General features: G+C 37.2%; 1 protein-coding gene across 2 annotated transcripts in view; it reads left to right on the forward strand.

Moving 5' to 3' along the window:
* The window catches only part of LOC107684022 (origin recognition complex, subunit 1), a 13,937-nt gene extending 3,782 nt beyond the window's left edge, over positions 1-10,155 (forward strand). The window contains exons 4-19 of one of the 2 annotated variants that reach the window (XM_016480150.1): positions 1,080-1,252; positions 1,563-1,941; positions 2,698-2,923; positions 3,131-3,247; positions 3,504-3,566; positions 4,333-4,434; positions 4,616-4,847; positions 4,982-5,088; positions 6,718-6,819; positions 6,921-7,092; positions 7,200-7,307; positions 8,740-8,889; positions 8,996-9,115; positions 9,278-9,447; positions 9,580-9,667; positions 9,778-10,154. In XM_016480150.1, coding sequence (XP_016335636.1) covers positions 1,080-1,252; positions 1,563-1,941; positions 2,698-2,923; positions 3,131-3,247; positions 3,504-3,566; positions 4,333-4,434; positions 4,616-4,847; positions 4,982-5,088; positions 6,718-6,819; positions 6,921-7,092; positions 7,200-7,307; positions 8,740-8,889; positions 8,996-9,115; positions 9,278-9,447; positions 9,580-9,667; positions 9,778-9,972 — 2,504 coding nt within the window. In that variant the 3' untranslated portion in view covers positions 9,973-10,154. Of the gene's footprint in view, positions 1-1,079; positions 1,253-1,562; positions 1,942-2,697; positions 2,924-3,130; positions 3,248-3,503; positions 3,567-4,332; positions 4,435-4,615; positions 4,848-4,981; positions 5,089-6,717; positions 6,820-6,920; positions 7,093-7,199; positions 7,308-8,739; positions 8,890-8,995; positions 9,116-9,277; positions 9,448-9,579; positions 9,668-9,777 lie in introns of both variants that reach the window. The other variant, XM_016480155.1, reaches the window with a different exon arrangement.
* The last annotated feature ends 2,792 nt before the right edge of the window (positions 10,156-12,947 follow it).

The raw sequence follows: 12,947 nt of genomic DNA on the forward strand, positions 1-12,947 counted from the left end.
AAACGCATCGATTCGCTACAGAAGGCCTTTGTTCCCCCCCCGGTGCCGTGTGAGAGACTTTTTTTTTTTTATGGGTGGGCGATTTTATTTAAGTTCTTTTGGACTGAAGCAATGCAACACCCGCTGAGGGGCATTAAACAGCTTGAAAGATCAAAGAGAACTTTTAATATAACTCCGACTGGATTCGTCTGAAATAAGTCATATACACCTAGGATGCATCGGGGGTCAGTAAAACGCAGCCTAATTTTCATTTTTGGGTGAACTAACCTTTTAACACGCGCTAATGTTGTTAGCGCTACTCTGGCAATTTTATCAGTAACATAAAAACTACATGACTTCTCACAAGCGAGGTAACAACAACGGCGCTGTTCGTGAAGAAAATTTAAACGTCATATACACCTAGGATGCCTCGGGGGTGAGTAAAACGGAGCCTTATTTTCATTTTTGGGTGAACTAACCCTTTAATGAGAGTGGAATATTTAATGTAAATGTATATGATGAGGAAATGAAAACAGTTTAAAATCGTTGTTTACTTCATTACTTTTCTTTCTCCAGGAAAAAAAGTCCGTACACATGGGTCAGAGTTTGCGTGCAGGTGCGCAAATATTCCCGTCAAGTTTGTTTTTTATAAATCACACCTTTTGCGTAGGATGTGGCGTACGCCTCTTTCAGAGCAGGTTTTGTGCGTACGCAACAGTTATAAATGAGGCCCCAGATGTGCTAAAACATTAGCCACATTTAAATCCAGACTCAAAACTCATCTGTTTAGCTGATCATTTATTGAATGAGCACTGTGCTACGTCCGACTCTGAACTGATTGCACTGTATTTTATGTATAATCATTTCTATTTTTAACTGTTTTAAATTTATTTTAAATCAATTTTTAAATCATTTTAAAAGTTTTTAAATTCCTTGTTTTATAATTGTGATTATTTTTTTAAATAATTATTTTATTTCCGTTTATGTAAAGCACTTTGAATTACCATTGTGTATGAAATGTGCTATATAAATAAACTTTCCTTGCCTATTTGCATGCATTCTTGGTTTATGTAGTTGGTTTATGTAACATTTGTACCCAGATTCAGGAAAGAAGAAGACCGCAGTGGTGCAGTGGTTTGTGCGGATGTGTGAAGTTCCTCAGAATAAACGCAAGCTCTTGGGCAGAGATCCCCATCCACAAGAGATATTTTTCTACCAGGACCGCTCTTGTGATAATGAGGTGGATGGAGAGACCATTCTTGGAGCAGTACAGGTAAGCTAGCATGGTATGATTGTAGGATTTAAATTATGAAGGGATTTCTCATATTTGTACATGATGAATGTGCATCACACTATGATCAAGAAATGCTTGTGTAGTTGATTCAAATTATTTATTCTATTTTTTTAAATGTAAAAAATGTAATTAATTCTATTTGATAAAAGTTATGTAAAAGTATTGTCTTATTATATATAATTTAAACTAAAATTTTATATATCTTATTATATATAACATTCATAATAATAAATTATCATTATTATTTATTTCCATTATATCCAATAATAATTTATAACTTTGATTCTAGATTGAGTATGTCCCAGCTGAGGATTCCTTCCCAGAGGGCAAGAGCAAAGACATACTATTTGCCAAACTCTTGTGGGATACCAAATCCTTCAGAGCATTGGATCCTGAGCTGATGCAGCCCCCTCAGAGCCCTAAATCTCCCCCAACATCTTTACGGGGCCCTCAGACTCGTGCTCTTCCAACCCCAGACCCCTCGGTAATGAAACGGGCCATGTCAGGCACCCTCATCCGAAGCAGCATGAGCACCGGCAAAATTAACTCCAGTGAAGCAGAGTCTCTTCACTCTGCCTCCAAACTCTCTGCAGCTAAAGCTCTTAGTGCAAAGAGGAGAAGCCGAGCTTCCTCTGGGCCACATGTTCGCAAGAAGCTGGACTTGTGCAGTGAGTGGCATCCATCCACATATATTTTGCTTTTAAAGGAATGGTTCACTCAAAAATTTAAATTTGTGGATAATTTACTATATCCAAGATGAGTTTGTTTCTTTATCAGAACAGATTTGGGGAAATTTAATGGCATCTCCAGTGAATAGGTGCCGCCAGAATAAAAGTTCAAACACCTGATAAAAACATCACAAGTAATTCACACAATTCCAGTGTATTGTGAATCAAAAAGCAAAGTGTTTGTAATAAACAAATGACCACAAATAAAGCAATTTAACTTTAAACCATTGCTTCTAACCAAAATAACAATCCATAATCTATAATAGCTTTTCCTCCAGTAAAAGTCCATCACCTGTTGTCCTCTCACACCAAAATCCACCAACATATAGGTTAAGAACTGTTTTGGACTGTTTTTGCTTATAAATGGTGATTGATCTGTGCATATTTCTCTCCTGATTTAGACGAGACATCTTATTTTTTCCTGGAGAAAGAAATGTTATGGATAGAGAACTCGTATTTTATCTAGAAGCAACATTTTGAAGTTAAAAAGGTCTTAATGATGGATTTGTTTATTACAAACATGCTTTTTGCTTCAAAAGACATTAATTGATAGACTACAGTCATGTGGATTACTTGGTGAGCAAGTGTTATTTTGTGTGAACTAAAGAGCAACCGTTCTTTTTGGGGGAACTATTCCTTTAATGGTTTCAAAAGCACCAAACTGAACTGACCTGTGTTTCTCTTACATTACGGTAGGTCCAACTAAAAGCATGTCCCGAGATGATGTTCTGGGGGAGATTCTTGATGAACACACAGAGAAGACGCTGAAGTCTAAGTTGAACACGTCTCCAACAGGTCGCATCTCCATTTCTATTAGACCAACTCCACTAAATCTTAATGAGGAGGAGTGTGTCTCTCCTCTGTCCTCACACAGCCCTGATAAGCCCAAACTGACTGCACATGACAAAGACGATGCAACCAGGTACTTCTATTTACATTGGAAGTTATGTATTGGTTCTTTATGTTCTTATATATGGCTTAGTACTTCTACTTAGTACTGTGCTGATCGTTTTAGTTTGAAATAAGCAAACCTGTTTTGTTCTTCACACGTTAAAGACCTATATATCCTATATCCATATAAAACTAAAAAACAGTAGAGTCTAGTTATAAAGTCCTGCTGCCCTCCTAGTGTCTGTCTTGGGGTGCAGCCTATTGGGGATGATGATCCAGAGCCACTTATTAGCACAAGCAGAACTCCCCGGAAGAGAGAGGCAACCCCTGGGAGAGCAGGTCTAAGAGGCCTGAAGTGAGTCATGTTCCTCTATTGCTCCACGGAGGGAATACAGACTCATTTTTTTCTGGATGGGCTTTGGCTATCTTTATTAAACATGTTATGTGGCTTTATTTATTTTTTCACACTTAATGCATTGTTTGAACCCACAACTACTTTCATCCAGATCAGTGCACTGGTGGCCCCTGCTTCACTTTCTTTATGCATTGATATGTTTAATTTGAGTATGAAGCGACCCATAGAGTAACCTAAATGTGTTTTTTCAAACAAGGGCAAGAACTCCATCCAGGAGGAAAGATTCCACTGCACTCAGAGAACCAGCACTGGGTGCTTTGTAAGTGATGCAATTGCCTATTGTGATATTGCAATCAAAATCACTGTTGTGAAATGAACTTGAGCGGCAGCACTTTTGTGTACAGGTTTTAGAAATTGAAAAACATTTTATTCGGTTGACCAGTGAGGGGCAGCATATCACTGTTAAGATTGTGTTGTCATACAGTAATTTAATGGCACTCGTCCATGACCAGGTCTTGAGGCAAGCAGACAAATTTCTCAACAGCCACATTTAAAAATTCTTTCTGAATGCACATGATGTTTTATTTTAATTATATCTGTTACATTGTAAGGTGCATTTAAACTTGATTGGTTCGGGGCATGTAATTGTAACTTGCAATGATATTGAAATCTGTTACATGTCACACATGTTTGGAGAAAAACTGAGACTTTTAGCTGCATCACTAATAATTGAAAAAACTATTTGTTTTATTAATTCAATTTAGCAGGCATGCACATGTTCTTGGGAAAACATGACTTTTGTCTTGTAACTTGTAGTAGTGAATAAGAGGCATTTACTGTGCAGACCTGCTTTGGCATTTAAGTTCCTATGGCACCATTTGGACAGTTTGACCTAATTTTCTAATCTATAAATTCAGTTATTCAGACCAAGTTGAAGTTATTGCATTTACCTCTTATATGATCTCACAATGGTGTGAGAGTAATAGATTGTTGTTAAACCTGATATGCATGCAAACTACTTGCTACTTGTCAAAGTGTTCTTTTTTTTCTCTCTTTTCTTCATATTCCTGTTAACAAACTGATAGAGCTGAAGAGGAGCATGAAGATTCACCCATCCAGACTGCTGCCACTCCTCGCTCTAAAAGGAAATCTGCCCAACTTGTGTCCTCACGCATCAGAAAGCAGCTGTAGGTCCCACTAAGGCTGTGAATCTATGAATTAAAATACACACATACATACATACATACATACATACATACTTGGGGCTGTTCACACAGGATGCTTTCTGCATTGTCTAACTGGATGTTGTTTTGCATTTGATTAATCTACTTTTAATTAAATGATCAGTGTTATTATCTGTTTTTACAGAAATGTATTAGGCAACAAGGTTGACCCGCTGTCAGATGGTGAGGATGGTGATGATGACTGCTTCGTACCTTCTAAAACTGATCTGCAGAGTAGCAGCGATGAGGAAGAGGAGGCAAAGATTGACAGCGAAGATGAGCTTATAGTGAAGAAGTGTAGAGGATCCCAAACACCCCGATCCACAGAGAAAACCCGTGTCTCTGCTAGAACCCCACGTAAAACACCCATCAAGAAGGTTCAATGAAGTTGATTTTTGCTATGATTAGTCTTCCTGCTAGCAGTTAATGTGCCTTCACAAAACCAAATCTGTATTTCAGATGAAGATAACACTGGATGTTGCAATTAATTTGTCTTTTAATTTAACTCTAGACTGCTCCAGCCACCCCACGGACACCACGTCATGCCACTCCCAGCATACCCAGCCGGAGTGCACCGGCTAGGAAGCCTGCGAATGTTCTGGAAGAAGCACGAGCACGGTAAGCAACTCCACAGTCTATAGTCCCATAAAGCTGTCCGTTTAACCAGCAAAACTATACATTTACATTGTGTTTACATTTTTGGAGTAAGGCTGTCAGTTTAACGCGTTAACGTAATTAGTTATAAAAAAATAGCTCAATTAAAATATTTTAACGCCGTTAACACACTGGCCCCGCCCCCAGACCTATACATCATCTAACATTTCATACAGTCGACTGTTGACAAATATGATGCAGGGCAACAACTCCATAAATGCAGTTATGCCCTAAAATTTCAGATATTGGTGCAAAAATGCCCCTATATGTTTTTTTTTGTCTCATATTTATATTACATGATAAGCGATATCACACAAGCATGGAGAGCAGTATTACACTAGTGCAGTTTTTGTCCTGAATATCACAAGTTTAAATGTGATTTTATATATCAGTTCAGTAAATAAGAAGTTGATATTGTATTATATTATATTTTAAACACAATATTATGCTTAGTTTAGCAAAGAAGATATTACCTTTAAAGTCATACCAGAATTGTTGTGCGTCCCCGAGCAACACAGCGGTGATTAGTTTCTGAATGAATCCGCGTTTTGAATGAATCGTCTGAACCAATGATTCAAAGACCCATTCATAAAGTGAGCCGTTTACTGAATTCCTGAATGAACGAATCGACTGAAGACATTTACCGCCACCTGCTGGCAGATTTAGTTTCTTATTTAGAGTATAATTTAATTAATTAACAACAAAAATAATAATAATAAAAACATTAAAGGGATAGTTCACCCAAAAAATTCAAATAGTCATTTACTCACCCTCATGTCATTTCAAACCTTTTTTTGTGGAACATAAAAGAAGGTATTTTGAAGACTTGGTAACAAAGCTGTTTTGGTTACCAATGACTTTCATTGTATGAACAAGAAATACTAAGCTGTTTCTCTATATATCTTCTATGTTGCATAGTTTATGTTAGGCTGTTGTAGCCTAAATATTTGTGTAATAAATTTTTTTGTTGAATCAAATAAAATATTTTGAAAGCTACAATTTGTAATTTCTACTTGATACTTGTAATTTCTTTCTCATTTAACACAAACATATCTTAAAATAATCTTTTGTGGGTATTTTCAGTCAAATTTATTTAGCGATTAATTGCGATTACTTAGATTAATTAATTGAAACATCATGTAATTAATTAGATTACAAATTTTAATCGACTGACAGCCCTAGTTTGGAGTCAGTATGATTTTTATTATTTATTTTTATAAAAGGTTTATATTTTATTCACCTAGGAGGCATTACATTTATAAAAATTGACAGTAAAGACTTTATTGCAGATAAATGCTGTTGTTTTGAACTTTCTATGCATAAGAGAATCCTGAAAAAAATTTTGCTACAAAAATATTAACTCTTTTCAGCATTGATGCTGATAAGAAATACGAAATGTTTCTTAATCACCAAATCAGACTATTAAAGTGATTTCTAAAAGATCATGTGACACTGAAACAATGTTTTGTCATCAGAGGGATAAATGGAATTTTAGAATATATTTGAATAAAGTTATTTTAAACCGTAATATTTCACAATATTACAGTTTTACTTTATTTATTTTTTTAATTAAATGTTTTATTTTTGCTACAGGTTACATGTTTCCTCAGTTCCTGAGTCTTTGCCGTGTCGAGAACAAGAGTTCCAGGACATCTACAACTTTGTGGAGAGTAAAGTCATTGATGGCACTGGAGGGTAAGATTCAGATTTAATATCCATCTTTTTTTTTTTTTCATAAAGGTCATAAAGGATTTTTTTTTTTTTAAAAGGTCATTAAGTTAATGTTTCTTCTGCAGGTGTATGTATATCTCAGGTGTTCCTGGTACTGGTAAAACTGCAACAGTACATGAGGTGATCCGGTCCCTTCAGCAGTCCGCTGAACAAGATGAGATCCCTCACTTCTGCTTCATCGAGATCAATGGCATGAAAATGACAGACCCGCACCAGGCTTATGTACAAATACTGCAGGTCTGTATGCTGCCTCATCCCCTACAATTTTGACATAATTTCCTGCCCCTTTTTGTAGTCTTATGTAGTATTTTCTATGAATTTATGCTCTGATTCTGATCTGGTAGAAACTGACTGATCAAAAAGCAACACCTGATCATGCAGCTGCACTCCTGGAGAAACGCTTCAGCACTCCTGCACCCAAAAAAGAGACAACTGTGCTTCTAGTAGACGAGGTGAGACATTTGTTACTAGTGACACTAATAACGTCACCTATGTTGCATGTTTCTAGCTAATCATTTATTGTGATTAGCTGATCCAAATCAGTCTAGATTAGTCGGGTTCTCAACCTTTTTGACTTGAAAGGCCCCCAGCCTCCTGTTGGCCAACACAATATTCAAAGCCCATAATTAGCCCATAAATTACTCACCCTCAAGTCATCCTATGTGTATATGACTTTCTTCTTTCAGACAAATCCAGTCGGAGTTATATTAAAAATTGTCTTTGATCTTTCAAGCTGTTTCATGGCACTCAGCGGGTGTTGCATGCTTCAGTCCAAAACAAGTTAAATAAAAAGCACCCATCCATTTAAAGTCCCCCTTGTAGTCAAATATTTTATCCCTTAAAACTTATCTTTGATAATCAAATTGTTCACCCCCCGGAGCTGTGTGAGACACTTTTATTTTTATGGATGGGTGCTTTTTATTGAACTTGTTTTGCTCTGAAGCATGCAACACCCGCTGAGTGCCATGAAACAGCTTGAAAGATCAAAGACAATTTTTAATATAACTCCGACTGGATTCGTCTGAAAGAACAAAGTCATATACACATAGAATGACTTGAGGGTAAGTAATTTATGGGCTAATTTTCATTTTTGGGTGAACTAACCCTTGAATGACAGGCAAGCATTTGGATGTCCTGCCCCGATGTACTACATAGACCAGGACTGTGTGACTTCGCAATGTGGATTTTTTTTTCTTATTTTCTACATAATAGCTATGACATTTTCAGTATTACTTGTGTAATTATAAATCTGCTGGTTTTCAAACTTTTTTTATAAACGGATTAAATTTATTTCGTGATTCCAGAAGTTTCAAGAACTGTATGCTCTTCAATAAAAACAATAGTTATTGGACAGGACGTGACGTGTGGCCAAGTATGGTGTCCCATCCAAGTGCACACACACAGCAGTGAACACACACACCATGAACACACACCCAGTGGGCAGCCAATGTGGCGGCACCCGGGGAGCAGTTGGGGGTTCGGTGCCTTGCTCAAGGGTCTCACCTCAGTCGTGGTATTGAGGGTGGAGAGAGAAATTATTGAGGGAAAAAAAGAAATAGGATTTGAGTTGGTATCTTTGTGATTTTTTTATGTAATTATTTTTAAATCGTTCTGCACGTCCCCAAAAAAAACAGCTTGACCTTAAGCTCATATGAACTGTTTTTTTTTCTCTCCAAAATACTGCTGGAAAATCTTTGTCATTCAGATGTTGGTTTTTACCATGACATCTGTTTTTGAGTTTCTTTTATTCTGCGCATTTCCTGTCAATCATTGGGTTATTTGTACTTTAAATCTCCTATATCTGTCCAATCCTCTCCAATCTAAAAGAATATCTCTCTTTATGCCTCATCTCTTTTTATTCATTTATTTATTTATTTTTTTCAGCTTGACCTCTTGTGGACCCGTAAACAAAATGTGATGTATAACTTGTTTGATTGGCCAACAAGGCGCAACGCTCGTCTGGTGGTTCTTACCATTGCAAACACTATGGATTTGCCTGAGAGGATCATGATTAACCGTGTTGCCAGTCGATTGGTAAAACCATTTTACTACATTTAGATGTCATTCAGTTATGATTGAAAGGACTTTGGCTGCTGTAAATAATGGAAATAAAACATAAATGTCATTTATTCATCTTCAGGGACTGACAAGAATGTCCTTCCAGCCATATACCTTTAAACAGCTACAACAGATCATCACATCGAGACTGAACAGAGTGAAGGCTTTTGAAGAAGATGCTCTCCAGCTAGTCTCAAGAAAGGTATGAAACCATGTTATCTTGGGCATTGTGGGTCAACTCTTGAGCACTCTAGTGGTCTCTGTATTGATCTTAGGCTACGGGGTTGTTTGCTAACAGATGTTATCAATTTAAATGTACATGTGGTCATCTCATGTCATTATTTATGAGATTGTGGTCTTCTAGGTGGCAGCGCTTTCAGGTGATGCACGGCGTTGCCTTGATATCTGCAGACGGGCCACAGAGATTTGTGAGCACTCTGGAAGTCAGAAGAACGGCAGTGGCTTGGTAGGGATGAGTCATGTGATGGAGGCTTTGGATGAGATGTTCTCCTCTTCCTACATCGCAGCTATCAGGTGAAAAGAAAAGTGAAAGAATTATGAACTATCATCAGTTGTATGCTCATTGTTACTTAAGGTAATAAAAAACAGAAATGTAATGATTCGGCACCAATCAGACTTCCATTCTTTTTAATGTTGTTATTTTAGGTGTGTTTCTGTTCAGGAGCAGCTTTTCCTGAGGGCTGTTATTGCAGAGTTTCGTCGACTGGGTCTAGAAGAGGCCACTTTCCAACAGGTAGGTAACTTGTTTAACAACCCTCATTCTAATCATGATCTATATTATACTAAATTTCAAGAATTGTATAACCTAAAAGAATGAATGTATGTTTATTTTCTTCTCTACAGGTGTTTGTTCAGCACCAGGCTCTGTGTCGTGTTGAGGGTTTGCAGCCGGTGAGTGTGTCTGAAGGACTGGCAGTCTGTCAGAGACTGGGTTCCTGTCGCCTGCTTCTTCTTGAGGGAAGCCGCCTGGACCTGTTTCTCCGTATCCGACTCAATGTTAGTCAGGACGATGTGCTTTATGCATTGAAGGCTGACTAAAACTCAGGCTTACCAAGTCACACGCTCCAACTGGCAACCTGTGTGGATCACCACTGTGTCTGTCCACTTTTTGGACAGTTAATGAGCAGATTTTACCTGGAGCTTCACAGTTAAATCCTGAACTGAATGTGAATGTGAACTAAAACTAAATGTGAGATATTGTCCCAAGTCTGTTTTGAATACATTATACATTTTTAATGCTTAAAATTATATGTGTAGTTCTATAAATTTTAATTGTACATTTTGTGTATTCTAGCACATACCTTTTTTGCTTTAGATTATGTCTTTCAGTTCACTCTTTAATGTATTTAGAATATTTTCACAAAGGCTTTATTCTAAAGCAGTTTTTATGTATTTTATTGTGGGAAAGAAAGACCCACACATTTGTTGTTTATCATTTAATGACTGTCGAGGTAAAATGTAAAATTTTTCATAATATGCACCAGAATGTTGGATATTTTTCAGATTTTACTTGTGTGATATCTTGATACAATAAAGCTATTGACTGATCAGATCTGATCATGAGACGTATTGCTTCTTGTGTAATAATCGGTACAAGATGTTACAGACAACCTATTACAAATACAACAAGCATAATAATTGCTGAGGAATGATTACAACAAATATAGCCAAAATAACATGCATAACAGTTTAAGGAATATTCGGGGTTAAATTGCACTTAAACACTATACAAAATACCAGTCACATCCAAATTACCAATAACAAAAAAAAATGTCTTGCTGATTTTTTAAGTATAGCCATAACACTTACCCATCTCGTTAACGAGATGTGATAGTGTGTTTACCAACTTTGTGCAAAGTGCAACCATTAACTTTACCATATAAACCTGTTAACAATTGTATCCTGTAACTGGGTGTTGTAAAATCCTACCAGAGAACCAGTTTCAACATGAGTTATGTGGCTATTTATTAACACATCTGAATGAAGAAAGTCATTAAATAACTGATATAAATATGTTCATATCCATCTGTCCACTATCAATGAACAGTGAACTATTTAAATGCACTGAATTTCTCATTTCACGTGGTTGAAACTCGCCTTCCACTCACTCTCTCCTTCCCGCTGGTATTGGATCTGGTACTTTAGATAATGCAAGATCTTCAAAAATGGTGGATCCCATGTCAAACAAAGCCGTCCTTCCTCAGGCTGTGCCTTCAGACCTGGAGGCCTTGTCTGGACTGTCAAAAACAGCATAGAGACAGACCAACTGTCAGCAAACGAGCCAGACACCAAAAGGCTTTCAACTGTTGTTGTCATTATGATATAATGATGTCATTAACAATTTAAAGGAATAGTTCACCCAAAAATGAACATTTGATGTTTATCTGCTTACCCCCAGGGCATCCAAGATGTAGGTGACTTCGTTTCTTCAGTAGAACACAAACAAATATTTTTAACTCAAACCGTTGCAGTTTGTCAGTCATATTATGGTCTTCTTCTTCTTCTTGCTTTATGGTGGATCGCAGACTTATAAGTGCATTACCACCACCTATCTCTCAAATGGACCATTGACACTCTATCTACAATCTCAATTAGGAGTGTCAATTGTCCATTTGAGAGATAGGTGGCGGTAATGCACTTATAAATCTGTGATCCGCCATAAAGCAAGAAGAAGAAGAAGACGCGTCACTCGCCGGCTTTTGAGAACGTGCTCATGACAGTTTGGACATTGCGGTGAATCAGAGGTAAAAAACTATAAATACTGTTCAGTTTCTTGCACAGACTGATCGTTTCATGTCTTTACACATCAATGTATCGTCATGAGCCGCAGGGTTTAATTTGGTTTTGTTTGTGTATGTTTTTTTGACTCTCAAAGCTGTGATTCCTATTCACTTCCATTATATGACTGACACTGCAATGGTTTGAGTTAAAAATCTTCGTTTGTGTTCTACTGAATAAACAAAGTCACCTACATCTTGGATGCCCTGGGGGTAAGCAGATAAACATAAAATTTTCATTTTTGGGTGAACTATCCCTTTAAAAATAATTAGTAACTAAAATTAGCATTTTGAGTGCATTTTTGTAATATTACCCTTACAAAAGGTGCTGTGGTACAGTGCTGGTAGGCCTTTTAGATACCATGGAACTCTGAGGTAAAGGAGACCTGCATGGTTGCAACACTTTTTGCTTTGTGTCTGCAACTCTGTGATTTTTGAGTCATGTGTCTGAAATGTTGATATCACTTTCTCATATCTGCCACAAGTTATGCTGAAAAATAAAACTTATTCCTAACTGTGTAGATAAATGTCAAATACATGCTATTGTACATAACAAATAAACAAATAGGAAACATTTTATATTAAAACTGCAATCAAGATGAAAAAAATATTGAACAAATAGAAAGTCTCCCCTACCATCATGTATTCACATGGTACTAAATGGTTACAATATTCAAGTACCATTATATTGTATAAACTGGCCAAATACACACTGGAAAAGGAGATCAGAGTGGCAAAGAGGAATTATTCTGAAAAACTAAGGACTCAGTTCACTTCCAGCGACTCAGCATCAGTGTGGAAAGGTCTGAAAGAGATCACCAACTACAAGACACCATCCCACAGCACTGTGGAGAATCAACAACTGGCAGACAATCTGAACGAGTTCTATTGCAGGTTTGAAAAAACACCCCACACCCGCCCTGAACACCTCTCCACACAACCATTAACACCTCCTGCAACCCCCCTCTCCCCCACACCTGCACTTCAAATCAGTGAAGACGATGTGCGCCAGGTCTTCCGGAAGCAGAAAAGGAAAAAAGCACCAGGCCCAGATTGTGTTACACCAGCCTGTCTGAAATCCTAGTTTCTTCCCTCAGGCCATCCATCTCATAAACACTTGACAGTAACTGTGGATCACACAACACTATTTATACACTTACACACTTATTTATCTAACACACATACTTAGTCTACATTTCAATTTTGCACTAATATACCTGTACATACAAAACTATC

This window comes from Sinocyclocheilus anshuiensis, unplaced genomic scaffold (assembly GCF_001515605.1).
Source record: "Sinocyclocheilus anshuiensis isolate Anshui unplaced genomic scaffold, SAMN03320099.WGS_v1.1 scaffold629, whole genome shotgun sequence".
Classification (NCBI taxonomy): Eukaryota; Metazoa; Chordata; class Actinopteri; order Cypriniformes; family Cyprinidae; genus Sinocyclocheilus; species Sinocyclocheilus anshuiensis.